Consider the following 19,106-nt stretch of genomic DNA (forward strand, 5'->3'; position numbering starts at 1 on the left):
AGGCCTTATGTTCTTAATTGTTTTAAGGGTTGACTTTTCCTCTCTCTGATAACCTCTTTTTCTTCTTTTGTTTGCCATGTTTCCCATGAGAAGCAGCATGGTCTAGTGGATAGAGCACAGGCCTGGGAGTTAAAAAGTCATGGGTTCTAATTCTGGCTACGCCACTTGTCTGCTGGGTGACCTTGGGCAAGTCATTTAATTTATCAATTCCCTCATCTGTAAAATGGGATTGAGTGTGAACCCTATGTGAGACAGGGACTGTGTCCAATCCAATCAATCAATCAATCAATCAATCAATCGTATTTATTGAGTGCTTACTGTGTGCAGAGCACTGTACTAAGCGTTTGGGAAGTACAAGTTGGCAACATATAGAGACAGTCCCTACCCAACAGTGGGCTCACAGTCTAAAAAACAATCCAATTATCTTGTATCTACCCCAGCAGTCACAACAGTGCTGGCATATAGTAAGCACTTAATAAATATTGTAATTATTAATAACATTATTATTCCTATTGTTATTTAGAGATCCTGTTTCTTTGCCTGCTTTTTCTATTCAGGGCATCCATGTTCCCCAGATTTTTAATACCGTGGTTTTAAAAGCTTCTGGGCTTCTTGTAGACTCTTTTTTTTTTAAGCTTTAGCTGTGTTGAGATTGCAGGATGTTTGTCCATTTTGGTTTTCACTGTTATTTTAAAAGTGAAAGTGGGTCCTTTAAATTGTCCTTCATGACCTGGTAGGAGAGTCTTCTAGCTTAGGTTTCCATAAAAAAGAATTATTGGAAAAACCAAGAGAACGTAATTGATCTCAATTTGTCTTGAATGTTGGCTTGTAACTAACAGGAAGCCAGTTGCTTCATTCAAGCCCATGGGCATCTGGGTCTGTCCTACTCTGGATTCTTTCTGGTATCTCCAAACCAAGACTTGAAGCTGTGTCTCCTTGGCATAAAATAGCCAGCCACCTACTGAGTAATATATATCAAATTGCCTATTTTTAGTTCTGGGACACTAGGAAGGTTAGGTTAAAGAGAAGGGAATGCTGGAGGGGAAATGAGGACGGTATTGGTAAGAGTAGATCAGGGCTTAGCGCTTGATGGAGTTAGTGGTACTCTGAGATTGCAGCATTAGACGTTGCTGACTGATTTCCAGGATGGAGAACATTGGAAAGTATTTAAGTAGTTGATAATAATAAGAATGTTACTGTTGCTGAACATTTATTAGGCCCCAACAACATTCTAGCTATCCATTATGGAATATGTCTTCTGAAAATCTATGCTGTTGTCTCTCGTGTGTAAATAACCCCATTTAAATCAGCACAATGTAGTGGAGTTAGTAGCTGGTACAAGGATGGTAGAAGTTACAAGCATAGAGCAGTGAAGTCTAATTGAATTCACATTTCCCCAAACCACTACTGCATAGGGTGTTAACATACTTTTCAATTGCAGTTTAGCCACAGACTTTAACAGGAAATGAATGACAGCATATTGCCATAAATAACATTTAAAATAGTTTTCACGCTAATCAATTACTGGGGTTTGAATATTCACATATCTTTGTCTCATACCAGCAGTAACTGATGAATTAACCAGTTCCAGCGTGGCCTTTGTCTCCCAGGAATAGCAGTAAGCAAATAATATAGTATAGGGGAAAAGAGGGCCTGATTACTGAAGACCTCAGTTGTGGTCTAAAGACTATGACATTTGATTTGAGCTATGTAACTTTTAAACCATAAGTATGCCTGCTCTGTATTAAAATCCCTTCCCGTTAATCATGAAAGCAGTAAATAAAGGCAAAATGTCTCCTCCTGAAATGCAGTTTGTTTCCTTTGGTGATGGAACGTAAATTGCCTGTTGTAATTTCTATGGACCATCTACTCTGCTTTTCATCATATTTTGGACCATCACTTTTTAAATTAAACTAATCCTTTTGCATTCCCTCCTATCTCTTCTGCTTCATGTTGTAAATGACTGCTTTTGTGATGATGGGGGAAGGGTTCTGCTTCTGAGGTTAGAAAAATGGAGTAGGACTTAGTCTGGGGAACAGGAAACATGATGCTTTTCTAATAGCTCGCAAAGGTAAAAAAGAATGTTGAACATTGGCAATGTGATTCTTGTCTTCTAGGAAATAATGAGGGTAATTCACATCCTCTTTTTGAATAGGGCACCAGCATTTTAAAGAGCTGAAAACTTAAAATGAGAATAAAAAGACTGCATTGTCTGACATACCTCCGTAGGCTCAGTCGCTTGATGTGTAAGCCACGGGTTTAATAGGGTTCTGCAGTAGGAGTAGAGTTTGTAAGAATTGAAACAGAAAATCAGAAGAAAAAGAGAAAGCCAGTGTTTCTGCACAGATTCCCTGAGACTGAACCAGAGTGACATTTCTAGCATCTTTCAATTTTCCAGGAGCTATAAATCAGCAGATTATTTCTGCTAATTACCACCGCCCCAAAAGCTAAATTTTCACACATGGCCGTGATTAATGTTACAATATTGATCCCTCCTAGGGTTTTTCTGTGACACATATTCTTTTGCTAATCTGTTCGGAGCAGCCTAACCTTCCTCGCCTCATGCGCTTTTATTCCATTTTTATTTTTAAATCGTAGGAGCTCCAGTTTCAACGACTCACCAGAGAGCTGGAAGTGGAAAGGCAGATTGTTGCCAGTCAGCTAGAAAGATGTAGGCTTGGAGCAGAGTCCCCGAGCATTGCCAGCACAAGGTAAACAGTTGGATGGCTTTTTCTGCGTGGACCTTTCCGTTCCCCGTTTCGATGTATTGGCCCTGCGGGCAGCCGGTAATTCTGTTTGTATTATCCCCGCTCCTTGCGTTACTGTATGTGACACTTAGGAATGCCGAGTCACGGCTTATACCAAGAGGGCTATTGCTGAATTAAGTACCTTTCACTGCCGTTCTAGAAAGGCTTTAATATTGTGTGTGTGAATCCTACCCAAAAGCAAGAGCGAAAGAGAACAGGTCGACTTCAGGGACAAAGTCTGCCCCGTGCAGTTGCAGTGAATAGATTTTCTGTTGTTTCTTAATGGTAATCGTTTGGTAAGATGAGGAATCAGATCACCTTCCGTTTGGAGTTCTCCATGCTGATGTGTTTTGGCTTTTAGTGGCTACATCTTTAAAAAGGGGTGAGCTTTAGACTACATTCTTGAAAGCAAAATATACTTGAGGAAAAGCGTTTTATCCACCCCCTTATTTTCAGGAATCATCAGGCTCTACTCCATTTACGCTAACCTAAAACGTACCTCCTGCATAATTATAGGCATTTTTTGAAAAGGTAAATAACATTATATATAGTATACAATAGGAGTAGAGGTAATTTTCACAAGATGCAACTTATAAAAAGTAATTAGAAATTGCTTTTGCCTTATCTGTGGGGTTTTTTTGAGTAATTATACATCACTAAGCAACTCCAGTGCTAAGTGCTCTGATTAACTGCATTTAGTTCTCATTAAGGACTTGTTCAATCACTCTCTTTGATATAAATCCTATGTTGCTTGCCTTCAAGTTTTCTGCAGTCTCATGATAACTACATGTTCAGTATCATCTATAGCTCTTTCTAGCAGGTAAAATGCTTGTCATTGGAGGGGAATAGTACCGAAATTTAAATTCTGTTTTAAAATAATATTTTCACTTACACCTTCCACTAGTCTAGATTGCTGGGTTTACTTAAAAATTTGGTTAGTCAGCCCCAATCAATGAATCCGATAATTGATGGTATTTGTTGAGTGCTTACTGTGTGCAGAGCACTGTACTAAGCTCTTAGGAAAGTACAATACAGTAAATTTGGTAGACACAATCCCTGCCCACAAGGAGCTTCTGGACAAGAGGGAGAGAGACAGGCTTTAAAATAAATTACGGATAGGGTGTAAGAATATGCACATAAGTGCTGAGTGAATAGCAGGGGGATACATTCATTCATTCAATTGTATTTATTGAGCGCTTACTGTGTGCAGAGCACTGTACTAAGCACTTGGGAAGTACAAGTCGGCAACATATAGAGACGGTCCCTACCCAACAGCGGGCTCACAATCTAGAAGGGGGAGACAGACAACAAAACAAAACATATTAACAAAATAAGATAAATAGAATATATATGTACAGATAAAATAAATAAATAGAATAATAAATACGTACAAACATGTATACATATATACAGGTGCTGTGTGGAGGGGAAGGAGGTAAGGCAGAGGGGTTGGGGAGGGGGAGGAGGAAGAGAGGAAGGAGGGGGCTCAGTCTGGGAAGGCCTCCTGGAGGAGGTGAGCTTTCAGTAGGGCTTTGAAGGGAGGAAGAGAGCTAGCATGGCGGATGTGCGGAGGGAGGGCATTCCAGGCCATGGGGAGGACGTGGGCCGGGGGTCGACGGCGGGATGGGTGAGAACGAGGCACAGTGAGGAGATTAGCAGCAGAGGAGTGGAGGGTGCAGGCTGGGCTGTAGAAGGAAAAAGAGGTGAGGTGGGAGGGGGCGAGGTGATGGACAGCCTTGAAGCCAAGGGTGAGGAGTTTTTACCTGATGCGTAGGTTGATTGGTAGCCACTGGAGATATTTGAGGAAGGAAGTAACATGCCCAGAGCATTTCTGCACAAAGACGATCCGGGCAGCGGCGTGAAGTATGGATTGAAGTGGGGACAGACAGGAGGATGGGAGATCAGAGAGGAGGCTGATGCAATAATCCAGTCGGGATAGGATGAGAGATTGAATGAGCAGGGTAGCGGTTTGAATGGAGAGGAAAGGGCGGATCTTGGCAATGTTGCGGAGGTGAGACCAGCCCGTTTTGGTGACGGATTGGATGTGAGGGGTGAACGAGAGAGAGGAGTCGAGGATGACACCAAGGTTGCGGGCTTGTGAGATGGGAAGGATGGTAGTGCCGTCAACAGTGATGGGAAAGTCAGGGAGAGGGCAGGGTTTGGGAGGGAAGATAAGGAGTTCAGTCTTGGACATGTTGAGTTTTAGATGGCAGGCAGACATCCAGATGGATGTGTCTTGAAGGCAGGAGGAGACACGAGCCTGAAGGGAGGGAGAGAGAGCAGGGGCAGAGATGTAGATTTGGGTGTCATCAGCGTAGAGATGATAGTTGAAGCCGTGGGAGAGAATGAGTTCACCAAGGGAGTGAGTGTAGATCGAGAACAGAAGGGGACCAAGAACTGACAACTTGAGGAACCCCTACAGTAAGGGGATGGGAGGGGGAGGAGGAGCCCGCAAAAGAGACTGAGAATGAACGACCAGAGAGATGAGGAGAACCAGGAGAGGATGGAGTCTGTGAAGCCAAGGTTGGATAGCGTGTTGAGGAGAAGGGGGTGGTCCACAGTGTCGAAGGCAGCTGAGAGGTCAAGGAGGATTAGGATAGAGTATGAGCCGTTGGATTTGGCAAGCAGGAGGTCATTGGTGGCCTTTGAGAGGGCGGTTTTGGTGGAATGTAGGGGACGGAAGCCAGATTGGAGGGGGTCAAGGAGAGAGTTGGCGTTGAGGAATTTGAGGCAGCACGTGTAGAGAACTCGTTCAAGGAGTTTGGAAAGGAATGGTAGGAGGGAGATAGGGCGATAACTAGAAGGTGAGGTTGGGGTCAAGAGAGGGTTTTTTTAGGATGGGAGAAACGTAGGCATGTTTGAAGGCAGAGGGGAAGGAACCAGTGGAGAGTCAGTGGTTGAAGATGAAGATGGATACAGATCTGAGTGCAAAGGTGATTCAGAGGGGAGGGAGGAGAGGGGAAATGAGGGCCTTTGGAGAAGATATGATTTTATGAGGGTTTTGAAGGTGGACAGAATGGTGGTCTGTTGGATTTGAAGGGGGAGAGAATTCCAGGCCAGAGGGATGACATGTGTAAGGGGTCGGCAGCAGGGTGGATGAGATCGGGTTACAGAGAGTAGGTTAGACGACAGTCTAGACGTTTCTAGACTGTGAGACCGCTGTTGGGTAGGGACCGTCTCTATATGTTGCCAACTTGTACTTCCCAAGCGCTTAGTACAGTGCTCTGCACACAGTAAGCGCTCAATAAATATGATTGAATAAATGAGGAGGGAAGTGTGTGGGTTGGGTTATAGTAGGAGATCAGCGAGATGAGGTAGGAAGGGAAGAGCTGATTGAGTGCCTTGAAGCCGACAGTAAGGAGATTTTGTCTAATGCGGAGGTGTTTTGGAAGAGTGGGGAGGGATGGACTGACTGGTATTTTAGAAAAATGATCTGGGCAGCAGAGTGGAGTATAGATTGGAGCGGGGTGAAAAAGGAATCAAGGAGGCCAGCAAGGTGGAGAGGCAGGATATGGAATTAGCATGTAAGTGGTGTGGATGGAGAGGACGAAGCCCCTCAGTATCCAGAACACTGTCCTAGGTCCCCACTGTCCTTTCCCTCCCTTATGTGTCACCCAGTATTCTCACTTCACTCCTTTAACACAAACTTACTCATTGTATCTCGATCTCATCTTTCCCTTCCCCAACCCTCTGCCCATGTCCTGCTTTTGGCCTGTAACTCCCTCCCCCTTCATATCTGACAGACGATCACTCTCCTCACCTTTCAAGCACCCTAAAATCACATCTCCTCCAAGAGGCCTTCCCTAACTAAACTCTCATTTACCCTACACCCTCTCCCTCCACATTACCCCTGCACCTGGATTTGTACCCTTATTTATTCCCTCCACCCAAAGCACTTTTGTACATATCCATAATTTATTTTAATGTCTACTCTCCCACTAGATTGTAAACTTCTTATGTATAGGGAACATGTCTGCCTAATCTGTTATATTGTACCCTTCCAAGCACTTAATACAGTGTTCTGCACACAGTAAACCTTTAGTAAATTCAATGAATTGATTAATTTTTAAGACACTTTTTGATAAACCGAATGAAAAATTCTGGTATACTTTAGGAAGGCAGGGGCTGATTTATGTATCATCTAGCCTGGACAGAGCACATGGGGGTTTTCATTACATAAAGCAGGCACCCTTGCATTGTATTCAAACCAAATCCCACTGTTTTGCAAATATATTTTTCAAGGGTGAAAGTGGCTGGTGGCCAGTGAGCCCTAGTTATATTGCCCTGGAAAATAAAGAGGTAGGAGCATAAGGACATTCAGTGGCTGGCCGCTATCCAGAGAGATAATGTTGCTTTTACCTCCTGAAGATCCTTTGGACTTGGGCATTCGTATACAAAGTGAGTTCAGTCAGCAAGTGTCTGTTAAATTAACTGGTTACCTGCTTGTTGGGGACCCTATGTTGGTTACTAGGGTGACCTGTGAAGTGATCCCATTAAGTATCTCTGATGCTGATTTGTTCTCAGATGGTAGATATGTGTCTCTAGAGAGATCATCCTTGTGAAATGGAGATGAGAGATCACAGATCTGATACTATCAACCCAAATGTGTCTCTGTAAGCTTTAATACTCAGAATCCCTTGCCGCTTTTCAAAAGTGCAAAGCCTCTTAAATGGGCAGAATTGATGGGGTGAAGTAACTGTGGAATAGCAGTGGGGAAAGAAGCTACTGCTAGAGATATGTTTTTATTGGGGGGAAAAAAATCTAAAACACATGCTTGTTTATTCAAGTAATGAAAAACTAAATGCATACTCTTCGTAAAGGTAGTTACTTGTATTCTTAATATGAAATGGCAAAATCATTCCATAAAATCCGTGGTTAATGTAAGGAATTGCAGTTGATACCATTGGGTGGTAAACTATTTCATTCTTGGTTTTGGTAAATACAATTGCAATTCAGTTTCTGATATAGTTGCAATATTAATCTGAAGACAAATGGAAATGAGTTAGGGCTTTTAACTATATTGAGTATACTTTGTAAAAATACAACTACTCTATCTCTTGGTTGTGCAAGAGATGTATAGGGAAATTTACCCTATGTATATTACATTTGTAGGCACAAAAATATATTCTTTGTGAATAATAATTAAGTTGTGGCTTCATAAGCAGTGGTTTAAAATGTAATTTTAAGTCTGGATGCAAATCATATTCACCTTACCATGATGTTTTTCATAAATCTTAGTCAACTTGTCAGCTTTGGCCACTTTGAGAAATATTATTGTAAGCTTCTAGAGGGCAATGACTTTGTGTCTTATTTCTATGGTTCTCTTAGTAAGTGTGTAGCTTAGCCCATTCTGGGCCAAGGCACCATATATGATTCCCCAGGGCTTAAAATAGTGCTTAGCATACAATAAGGTCTTTTAATAAATAAAATGCCATTGAAAATTGTGATGAAAATTACCCCAACTCACTCCTTCAACCCCAACTTTCTCCTCAACCCCCTCCAATCTGGCTTCCGTCCCCTACATTCCACCGAACTTACCCTCTCAAAGGTCACCAGTGACCTCCTGCTTGCCAAATCCAACGGCTCCTACTCTATCCTAATCCTCCTCACCTCTCAGCTGCCTTCGACACTGTGGACCACCCCCTTCTCCTCAACACACTATCCGACCTTGGCTTCACAGACTCTGTCCTCTCCTGCTTCTCCTCTTATCTCTCCGGCCGTTCATTCTCAGTCTCTTTTGCAGGCTCCTCCTCCCCCTCCCATCCCCTTACTGTAGAGGTTCCTCAAGAGTCAGTTCTTGGTCCCCTTCTGTTCTCTATCTACATTCACTCCCCTGGTGAACTCATTCACTCCCATGGCTTTAACTATCATCTCTACGCTGATGACACCTAAATCTACATCTCTGCCCCTGCTCTCTCTCCCTCCCTTCAGGATTGTGTCTCCTCCTGCCTTCAAGACACATCCATCTGGATGTCTGCCCGCCATCTAAAACTCAGTATGTCCAAGACTGTCAATATGTCCTTTTCTTCCCTCCCAAACCCTGCCGTCTCCTTGACTTTCCCATCACTGTTGAAGGCACTACCATCCTTCCCGTCTCACAAGCCCACAACCTTGGTGTCATCCTTGACTCTACTGTCTCATTCACCCCTCACATCCAATCTGTCACCAAAACCTGCCGGTCTTACCTCCGCAACATCGCCAAGGTCCGCCCTTTCCTCTCCATCCAAACCGCTTCCCTGCTGGTTCAATCTCTCATCCTATTCCGACTGGATTACTGCATCAGCCTCCTCTCTGATCTCCCATCCTCCTGTCTCTCCCCACTTCAATCTATACTTCACGCCGCTGCCCGGGTCATCTTTGTGCAGAAACGCTCTGGGCATGTTACTCCCCTCCTCAAAAGTCTCCAGCGGCTACCAGTCAACCTACGCATCGGGCAAAAACTCCTCACTCTCGACTTCAAGGCTCTCCACCACCTCGCCCCCTCCTACCTCACCTCCTTTCTTTCCTTCTACAGCCCAGCCCACACCCTCCGCTCCTCTGCCGCTAACCTCCTCACTGTGCCTCGTTATCGCCTGTCCCGCCGTCGACCCCCGGCCCACATCCTCCCCCGGCCTGGAATGCCCTCCCTCCGCACATCCGCCAAGCTAGCTCTCTTCCTCCCTTCAAAGCCCTACCGAGAGCTCACCTCCTCCAGGAGGCCTTCCCAGACTGAGCCCCCTCCTTCCTCTCCCCCTCCCCCTCCCCATCCCTCCTGCCCTACCTTCTTCCCCACCACAGCACCTGTATATATGTTTGTACAGATTCATTACTCTATTGATTTTACTTGTACATATTTACTTTTCTATTTCTTTTATTTTGTTAATATATTTTGTTTTGTTGTCTGTCTCCCCCTTCTAGACTATGAGCCCCTTGTTGGGTAGGGACCGTCTCTATATGTTGCCAACTTGTACTTCCCAAGTGCTTAGTACAGTGCTCTGCACACAGTAAGCGCTCCATTAATATGATTGAATGGATTGAATGAATGAGTGAATTTAAAAAATTAGATTAAAAAAAGGTAGGTTGACATTCTACATGTCTTCAAATTTTAAGTAAATCAAAAGGGTGAAATCATCTAATTCATGTGAGGTGTAAAAAAAAAACACAACAAAAAGGTAAAATTGATAATTCACGTGCAGTAGAAAATGGCCATTATTTCTATTTTTAAAAGATGTAACAGTACACAGAAGTTTTCCATTTTAAAAATAAACAACTTTAATTTCACAGAATCTTTCTGAAATATAGGTTTAAGCCCATATGGCTGTAATTTTGCAGTTATAGTATTCCCTGAATAAACCATAAATTCTCAGGCATCAAACTAAAGCATTATCGTGGTTGTGTGGTATATGGGTCTGTATACCAATCAGTCGTATTTACTGAATGTTTAGCATACAAGGCACTGTACTAAGCACTTTGGAGTACAACACAACAATATAACAGATGTATTCCCCACCTACATTGAGTTTACAGTCTAGAGGGAGAGACAGACCTTAATATGAGTGAATAAATTACTAATATGTACATAAGTGCTGTGTACAAGGCCTCTCAGAGGAGATGCGCCTTCAAAAAACCTTTGAAGGTGGGGAGAGTCATTGTCCGTCGGATATGAAAAAGGGAGCCGATTCCAGGCCAGGGGCAGGACGTAGGGGAGAGGTCGACAGTGAGATAGACTAAATGGAGGTACAGCGGTTGGCAGAGCTCGAGGTTGGCCTAGAGGAGCAAATTGTGTGGGTTGGGTTGTAGAAGGATATTAACAAGGTGAGGTAGGAGTGGCCAAGGTGAATGAGTGCTTTAAAGCTGATGCCAAGGAGTTTCTTGTTGATGCGGAGTTGGATTGGCAACTGCTGGGGATTCTTGAGGCTAGATCCTTCAGGGAAATGATGAAAAACCTATTTCTTACTCATTTTACTTTGAAAAGACATTGCAGAATCAAATTGAAACTGATACTGTTATTCCTCACTCTTGTACTGGACCATTCTGTCAAGGAGCCCTGAGCATTTTGCATTTCATTCTTCTTAATGACCACTAAATGAGGGGATCTTCATTTTACAAATGTGCAGATGGGGTCCTGAGAAGTTAGGGGGTTTGTCCAAGGTCATACATCTTGCAGTTATGATGATGCAGATTTATCGAGTTGTTTCTTCACTCTGTAATTGACGCTTCATGCTGTCCAGGGTAATTTCCAATTATCAGTAACTGTATTTCCACTAATAAGAAGTCACACTATAATTGTTTTGCATATTTCGCCTACCAGAAGTGACATGAGTCATTTAAATCTTTAAGAATGAAATCCAGGTTCTGCATTTATGCACTGTATACAGCCCAGGAAGCCACAATTCTAACTTTACTCAAAACATTGACAGCAAATCCAAAATAAATAGAGTTGTTGTAAAAAAAAAAAAAAAACAGCATTTCTTCTGAGCTCCCTTAAAAATGCACCATGATTCATGATTGCTTCACCAAACCAATGATGCAGGTGTCTTGCACACTTTCATTTGATCAAAAGCAACCATCTTTATATAGCATTATGTAATTTGCCATGCAATGTTGTTGGGTTTTTTTGTTTTTAAAGGCAAAATCAGAGCCCTGGACTTCAGAGAACAAAGGACTACATTTTAGGAAGTGTGTCCCTAAACTTTTTTTTACCTGTTATTCAGATTAATTTTAACATAAGTGAAGCCTTAAAAGGCAGCTAGAAGAGACTTAAAATAGGGGTTCTTCACAAATCAGAATATGGAGATCTCTGTTTTAGAGAATTTAATCCCTGTAGTCAGGAGATTTAAAAAAATCAGTTCAAAATCACATTAATTTCCTGCCACTTAGGACACATCTAATCAGTCCAAAGATCTTTTCTTACCATATTTCTCTGTTGATAACAGCCTGGGCTCAGAAAAGAGAAGAAAAGGTTCATTTTTTCTGTGTCCATGAATTTGGTTGAAATTTCAGTTGTCGAGAACCAAAACTTTTCCAATTTTGAGGACAGATATTTGAATTTTTATTAGTTACCCCTTAAGGGCTGGAAATGATGGAGTAAAATGAAAAAGAGATTGAAGGGATCTCTCCTAGTAATTGCCTATTTTAACTTTTTAAAAAACAAGGAAAATTACAATTTATAATTTGAGTTTTAGGTCTCTCACCTATCTTTGAATCTCTGTTCTCCCTTATTTTGGGCAGCCAATTTATATAAATTTTCAAAGACTGCAGTGAAATGTTTCCAGCTGCTATAGTGCTAACAAGCTATTGATGGTTCAGTATTAAACTTTCACAATAGTCTTGCAAGCTAGGAAAAAAATTGCTTACAGGATCAGAATGAAATAACTTTTCGCAAACTTTCTGCATTTACCATGTCTTATACTATAATATCCTGCTAAAACAGAATCCTTTGTGGAAGCAAAATGCCTTAAATTTCACTTTTGACATAATACCTATGTGTTTTTTTTAGATAAAAAGGTTTTGTTTCTACCCTCCAAACTGTTTCATCAATACTGATTCAGTATCTCTTTGAAATTTTGAAAATTCTTCAGGACCAAAATGTTACTAAAAAAGGAGGTTTTTTTTAAATATTCCTTTTACATGAATCCCTTGAGGCCATTGTGGAATAAAACCTGGGAGTGCTAGATTGGAAAAAGCATTATTTTAAAAAGTTTTTATCTCCTTGTAAGAAAACTAAAAAAAATCACAGAATGGATTATTTTTAGATGTTTAGAGACACTGTAAAGGGCAAAATACTGATAAAGTTCACAGTCCCCTTTTTAACCGCACTAATTTAAACTGTCTTGCTAGCCAGCTCACCAAAAGAGAATTTAATAACACATTTTTTTTTTGGTCATAAGTCATATTGTAAGAGTTGGTGCACAACAGGTTGTTTTTCAAATCTGCGAACAAGTCAGATTTGGTAAAGATGGGATAGAGCCTCTTGCAAACTACCTGACTGGCCTTTCTAGAAATCTGTTCTCTTGACAGCTCAGGACAGGTACTATAGACTGAGACATGATTCCTAGCCTCAAGGAGTTTACAGTCTAGAAAAGAGTGTGTAATTAGCTTCTAACTAGTCTTACATCTAGGTAGGTCCCTTTTCAAAATTCAATTTTTTTTTGTTTGGCGGCAGTATGACTGGGTTTAGAGTGAAATCAACGAATCACAATTTCAGGTAGTAAAATGGTTGCACTGACGACCTACAGAAATGGAATTTGAAGTGCACTGAAGCACAACTCTCCTAGCAGCCATATTTAATTACTTCTTCTCATTATCATTCTGATCACAAAGGACTTCTGTCACAAATCAATTTAATCTGGTAATGGTCCCCACCAGTTTGAATTTAAAATGTGTAACTAAATCTGTTGTAGTGCATTTACTCTTAATATATTCATTAAGTATTACATTGCTCTGAAGCATTTGTTAGTTGAAACAACCTTAGATTGTTAACACTGGAAAATTTATTTCTCACCCGATTTTTTTCATAACTAATAGAACGATTTGGCCTTTTAACTTCAGATTAAGGAATTGTTTATTCCCCCAATACATTTTCTCAAATAATGCAGTATTAGCAATGAAATGATGTTCCCAAATGAACACATGTAGTATTGTCTGACTTTTTTTATTAATCTTTATGTTTGTAAGGCTATCAACCAACCTAAATTTAATAAACCAGATTTTTTAAAACCTATTCCGATGTTTTTCACCATTCTAAGTTCAAAATAACAGGACAGTATACATTTGAAAAGCAATTCAGCATTTAAATTTGGAGTTCCCCATTTCAGGTCCTTTTCCAAACTAATAGAGGAAACTATCACTTTCCAGTTAAAGGGCAAATAAAATATTTGCTGTATTCCAATATTTGACTCCACAATTTAGAAATTATTTGTAGTCAGAACTTTTTCAATCTTCTGTTGTGCATAAGATGTCAGATCACTGCTCTGGCTTTCCGAAGTCATCCAGAAAATTTCAATTTGTTGATGACTGAGGGTAGCCAAGATGAGTCTGTGAAACCCTGGTCATCTGAAGAAGCCGCAGACACACATTCCCAGGTATTCCCAGGATTTTCCCAGCCTCTCCTGGGGTCACTTGATTGTCAACTCTAAGTAATAGCTCCAGAGGCCCCAGGTAAGAGGAGGACCAGGTCTGCTAATGACACTGGTCTGCAGGGACAGGGAAGATTACCTAGTGTCTGAAGGCCCAGATCTAGCCCTAATGCACTAGGGATAGTGGGCTCCAAGAAGGGCATAAATAAAGTAATTTCAGAGGTCAAGCAAATCTGATACATATTCTCTAAACACAAAATTTGTAATTACAAACTCTACATTTTAGAAATCAAGAATTTTCTTCAATCGGTTAAAGGCGATACATATATTTTCGTAGGGCAGGTACTGCAGTCATTTGGAAGCAGCAACTAGAAAATGATGTGCTTTGGTTGCTGCAGCATATGTCAGTTGGTCAGAATTTTCATTTTACCCAGAAATGGTCAATTGTATTATTGAGAGCCTACCGCCTGCAGAGCACTGTACCTGGGAAAGTACAATATAACAGACACATTCCCTGCCCACAATGAGCTTACAGTATAGAGGGGGAGACAGACATTAATGTAAATAAATAAAATTACAGATGCTGTAATTAACTGTAGGTACAGTAGGTACTGTGGGGCTGGGAGGGGGGATGAATAAAGGGAACAAGTAAAGGCAACACAGAAGGGAGTGGGAGAAGAGAAAAAGAGAGCTTAGGGAAGGCCTCCTGGAGGAAATGTGCCTTCAATAAGGCTTTGAAAGTGGGAAGAGCAATTGTTGGGAATGAAGAGGGAGAGCATTCCATGCCAGCGGCAGGATGTGGGCAAAAGGTAGGCAGCGAGATAGATAAGAACGAGGTACAATGAGAAGGTTTGTGTTAGAACAGCGAAGTGTGCGGGCTGGGTTGTAGTAGGAGGATTGCGAGGTGAGATAGTAGTGATTGAGTGCTTTAAAGCTGATGGAAAGGAGTTTCTGTTTGATGTGGAGGTGGATGGGAAACCATTGGAGGTTCTTGAGGAGTGGGGAAACATAACTGTAACATTTGTGTAGAAAAATGATCTGGGTGGCAGAGTGAGATAGGAGCCAAAGATAGCCTAAATTTCAAATCTGAGTGTAGCTCTACAGTCTGAACAAATGGAGCCAGTTCTTCTTGCTTTTACTACATTTTTCTTGTCTCTAGTAGGAGAAGAAGGCACAACCTAGGAACTGAGAGAGTTCAGGCTGTGTCATAATCCTGAAAATATAAACAATTAATGATGCATACAGTGCTGCTACGTTAAATGCCTTGCAGTCTAAACCTGTACATAGGAAGGAGAAAGGGTGAAGTTATTCAAAGTGTGTACATTTGTTGTAATTTGATTACCCCACCAACAGAGTTGGGGCAGGGGAAAGGTGGAACTTTTCATTACTTTTAGATTGGTAAAAATCCATTTAGGGAAGCCGATTTACGATGAGAAACTACGTTCCTCTAAATTCAGTGGAAAGTAATTCACTTAAAATAATGCATTACCAATTTTCCGATGTCTACTTGAAACTAATGAACCCTATTTTAGATACCAATTCCCCCTTGACTCCCATAGTGTGTTGGAGTCTCCAAATAAAATGGAAAATATTGTCAATCTCTATTGAAAACTTCACACCTTCTATCAGTGCTTTTTCAGCAGGTCAATCAATTTGCAGGATGGTATACATGGCCAGTTGGCATGAAAAGCCTGTCAAATTTGCCTGGTTCCCAGCGCCCACATTATTACACACTTGCTGACTGGGCATCACAACTTGTTTAGTAAACAAATCAATCAAATATATTTTCTGGGTGGATTCTTCTAGATGGCTGCCTGGATGCTAAATAATTCAAACGGAGTAACTATGGTGAATGTAGGTGTGGGGTAGTGGAGAAAAAGAACATGAAAACACAAGCACCTGTGGGGCTCTGGGTTTTCAAGAGTCAAGAATCGAGAATCTAGAATAACATTGTTAAGCAGATTAGATATATTAGACTTGCAATAAGGAAATTATTTTACTCTGAAGAAACATATGATATTAAGTAGGCACAGTGGCCTAGTGGAAAGAGCACAAGCCTGAGAGTCAGAAAATCCCGTTTCTAGTCACAATTCCCTCACCTGTCTGCTGGATGACATTGGACAAGTCATTTAACTTCTCTTTTTCAAAGTTTCTTAATCTGTAATGTGAAAATAAAATACCTACTCAACCTCTCTCTCAGACTGCTAGCCCTGTGTGGAACAGGACTGTGACCAATGTGATTATTTTGTATCTACCGCAGCACTTAGCATGGAGTCAATACTTAATGAATAGTATCATTGTGATTATTAATATGGGGGGGAATTTACTTAAGACCAAGCTGCATGTCATTTTCTATAGGGCCAGATCAAATTATTTTTCCTACAGTCAGGCAGGTATTGTCAATAAGCATATTCAAATCAACACAGATTTGGTTCCAGTGCTTAAGAAAGACAGGGCAAGAAAGGCAAAGAAAGATAAAATAGTATTTCTGAAGAAAGTATGGAAAAACACCATTGGATAAAGAATGATTTTTGTGGGATCTAAATTCAAAGCTTAAAAAGAGCAGCTTGTCTTTAGAACGATGGGAAGCAGTACATCAGGTCTGGATGTCAGAAATTTAAGTGCTACTGTGGCGTTCATTAGTTGCATAATCTTTGGCAAAATACATTTGATGTTTCTGTAGAAGTCTGTAATGTTTACCTTTCTCCAAAGTGGTTTGAAAAATAAATGTTAAAATCAATTTATCAAATGCAGGTAATAATTCTGGGCCTTTCTGTGTTTCATTAGTTACAACAGTTTCATTTGTTTTGAACTATTTTGAGCCCAACTCTTTTCTAATAGTGCATATGTTCTATAATCCTTTCAGTGTAACATTGTGAATCATCTTTTGTTAGAGAACATGTAGACAGACTATCTAGAAACATTAGTTCCTGTTGTGGATTCTGTCCAGATCATTCACTTTCTTCTTATTTTTGTTTGCCTGGCAGCTACATATCTAGCACCTGTCCATATAAAAACGCCAGACACTCCATGCCCAGGACATCACAATTAGATTTAGGACAGTTCTTTTAAACTCAATTTGAAATGGTAATTTATCCTGGTAAATATTTAAACTGTTCGTTATGGGCCTCATCCAAGAATGAGTAGAACATCTAAGTTCAGCAGAAAATGCTTGCATAACAGAAAAGCCCAGAAGTCTGTTTCTAAAAAGGACAGCGGAATGTACCAAAAGATCTCTAAAACCATTAGGCTGCATTTTTTCCAGATACTCAGTGGCAAAGTATGGTGTTCAGGACACATTAGACAATATGACTTAATTCTCAAAAATGGAAAAAGACTGTTTGCCAATGTAAAAGCCATTCCTGTCACGGGTGTTGATAACAGGAATTAATAGATCATTGGAATGATATTCATTCTTTTCAGGCAGTAAGGAAATTGCACTAGCACTTTTACACTAGCAAGACAGGATTGCAGAAAAGGAACTAATTTACTAGGTTTTCTGCATGTGGTCCAGGGAAGTTGATAAGTTAAATAGTATCTAATAGAGAAAATGGTAAGAAAATTAGCTTTGGATTAAACAGTTTTCCTGTTTAAAAATACTAGGGCTTGCATTTTGATAACAATCACTATGTATTTCTTGGGGTAAACTCATGGACTGTGCAGATTTGCATTTATCTCAGCATGTTCTGGATATTTTCATGCCCAAAGGTGCTCATTACCCTAATAATTAGGATCCCTTCGCTTGGATTTCTTTAAACAAACAATCTAGCCTATGTGTAGGCTCAGACTTCACCAGGATTTGCACCGTGAAATGTGTTTGAAGCTCATTCTAGGTCATTCTGGCTACCACTTCAGCTACCCATACAGTGTACTGAATTAATAACTACAAGTATTGTAGTGGAAGCAAAAAAACCCCACACTTTTCATGCAAAGCAAATAACTTGAGATATTTTAGCCAGAGCATGTAACATCAAAAGAAGAATGGAAAAGACCAGTGCTAGGCTGGAACTGGAGGGGTCAAATGTCTTGAAGTCCATGTTTTTTTTTTAACTCAGGGCTCAAAGATAGTGGAAATGTATTAGGTGGAGCGGGAGAGCTGATTTATTGTTATGTTCTGGTTTTCTTGGGTAAAGGACCCTCCTGATCAAGCCCCGTCAGAGCCGTTTGCCACACTTAGAACCATCCCAGTATTCCAAACGCCCCTACTGATTTGGCCACTTTTGCTTGGACCGAAGGCACAATCCTGACCTGGGTATTTTCTCTTGGCCTATTTTGTACAATGATGCAGCCAAACCAGTCCCCTCCTATTCACTGTACTGCAACCAATAAATCAGTTGTATTTATTTATTACTTACTGTGTTCAAAGCACTCTGCTAAGTGCCGGTCCCAAGTTGTGCACACTTCCTTTGTTTTCATTAGCAGAATTATCAATTAATGTTTATTGAGTACTCTTGGAGTATGAATGAAGTAAGTATGGAGTATATCTGTACATATTTATCATTCAATTTATTATTCTATTTACTTTACTAATGTGTATATATCTATAATACTGTTTATTTTTATGCTATTGATGCCTGTCTACTTGTTTTGGTTTGTTGTCTGTCTCCCCCCTTATAGACCAGCAGCCCGATGTTGGGTAGTGATTGTGTCTGTTGCCGAATGCATTTTCCAAGCACGTAGTACAGTGCTTTGCATACAGAAATCGCTCAATAAATACGATTGAATGAATGAGTTAATCAACCTAGTGCAGTACTCCTTTTCTTGTGGATAGCTACATCTTATTTTGATTAGTCACAGAGGCTTTGGCGAAGAGAGCAGTCACTGAGCCAAGTTTTATGAAACAGGTTTTATAGAAGAGGAGGAAGAGTCTGATCCAAGGTATTTGGGTGAGGAAGCAGGAGATTATTAATACAGTATTTGTTGAGTGCTTACTAAGTGTCAAGCACTGTTTTAAGCGATTGCCAGAGAGGAAGCAAATGGGACTGATGAGTGCTCTTCTAGGCTAAAGCAAGATGATTGTGATGTAGTGAGAAGGAATGAAGTAGAACAGAGATAAACAGATCAGAGCCTTATAGTCCTTAGTCAGGAGTAGAGGTAAAAGGAAAATCTAGAAAAGCAAGATGAAAAGCATTTTTAAGCCACAGCTGATGATACCGTAGATGAGAGAAGTGAGGCAGAAATGGAGGAAATGGTGAGTGCAGGAGATACTGGAGGAATTGGTTTAGTTTTAAAACTTACTATATGTGCAGAAGAAGGGCTGAAGAGAGCAAAGATCATAGACATACTAGCATTTGCAAGATAG

At 40.7% G+C, this 19,106-nt stretch overlaps 1 protein-coding gene across 5 annotated transcripts in view; it reads left to right on the plus strand.

The window, feature by feature from the left end:
• Window positions 1–19,106, plus strand: part of PKP4 (plakophilin 4) — a 154,331-nt gene that overhangs the window by 46,561 nt on the left and 88,664 nt on the right. For all 5 annotated transcript variants that reach the window (XM_038750806.1, XM_038750808.1, XM_038750810.1 and 2 more), the window contains one exon: window positions 2,599–2,711. In XM_038750806.1, the coding sequence (XP_038606734.1) occupies window positions 2,599–2,711 (113 nt within the window). The remainder of the gene's footprint in view (window positions 1–2,598; window positions 2,712–19,106) is intronic.

Source organism: Tachyglossus aculeatus, chromosome 9 (assembly GCF_015852505.1).
Source record: "Tachyglossus aculeatus isolate mTacAcu1 chromosome 9, mTacAcu1.pri, whole genome shotgun sequence".
NCBI classification, from domain to species: Eukaryota; Metazoa; Chordata; class Mammalia; order Monotremata; family Tachyglossidae; genus Tachyglossus; species Tachyglossus aculeatus.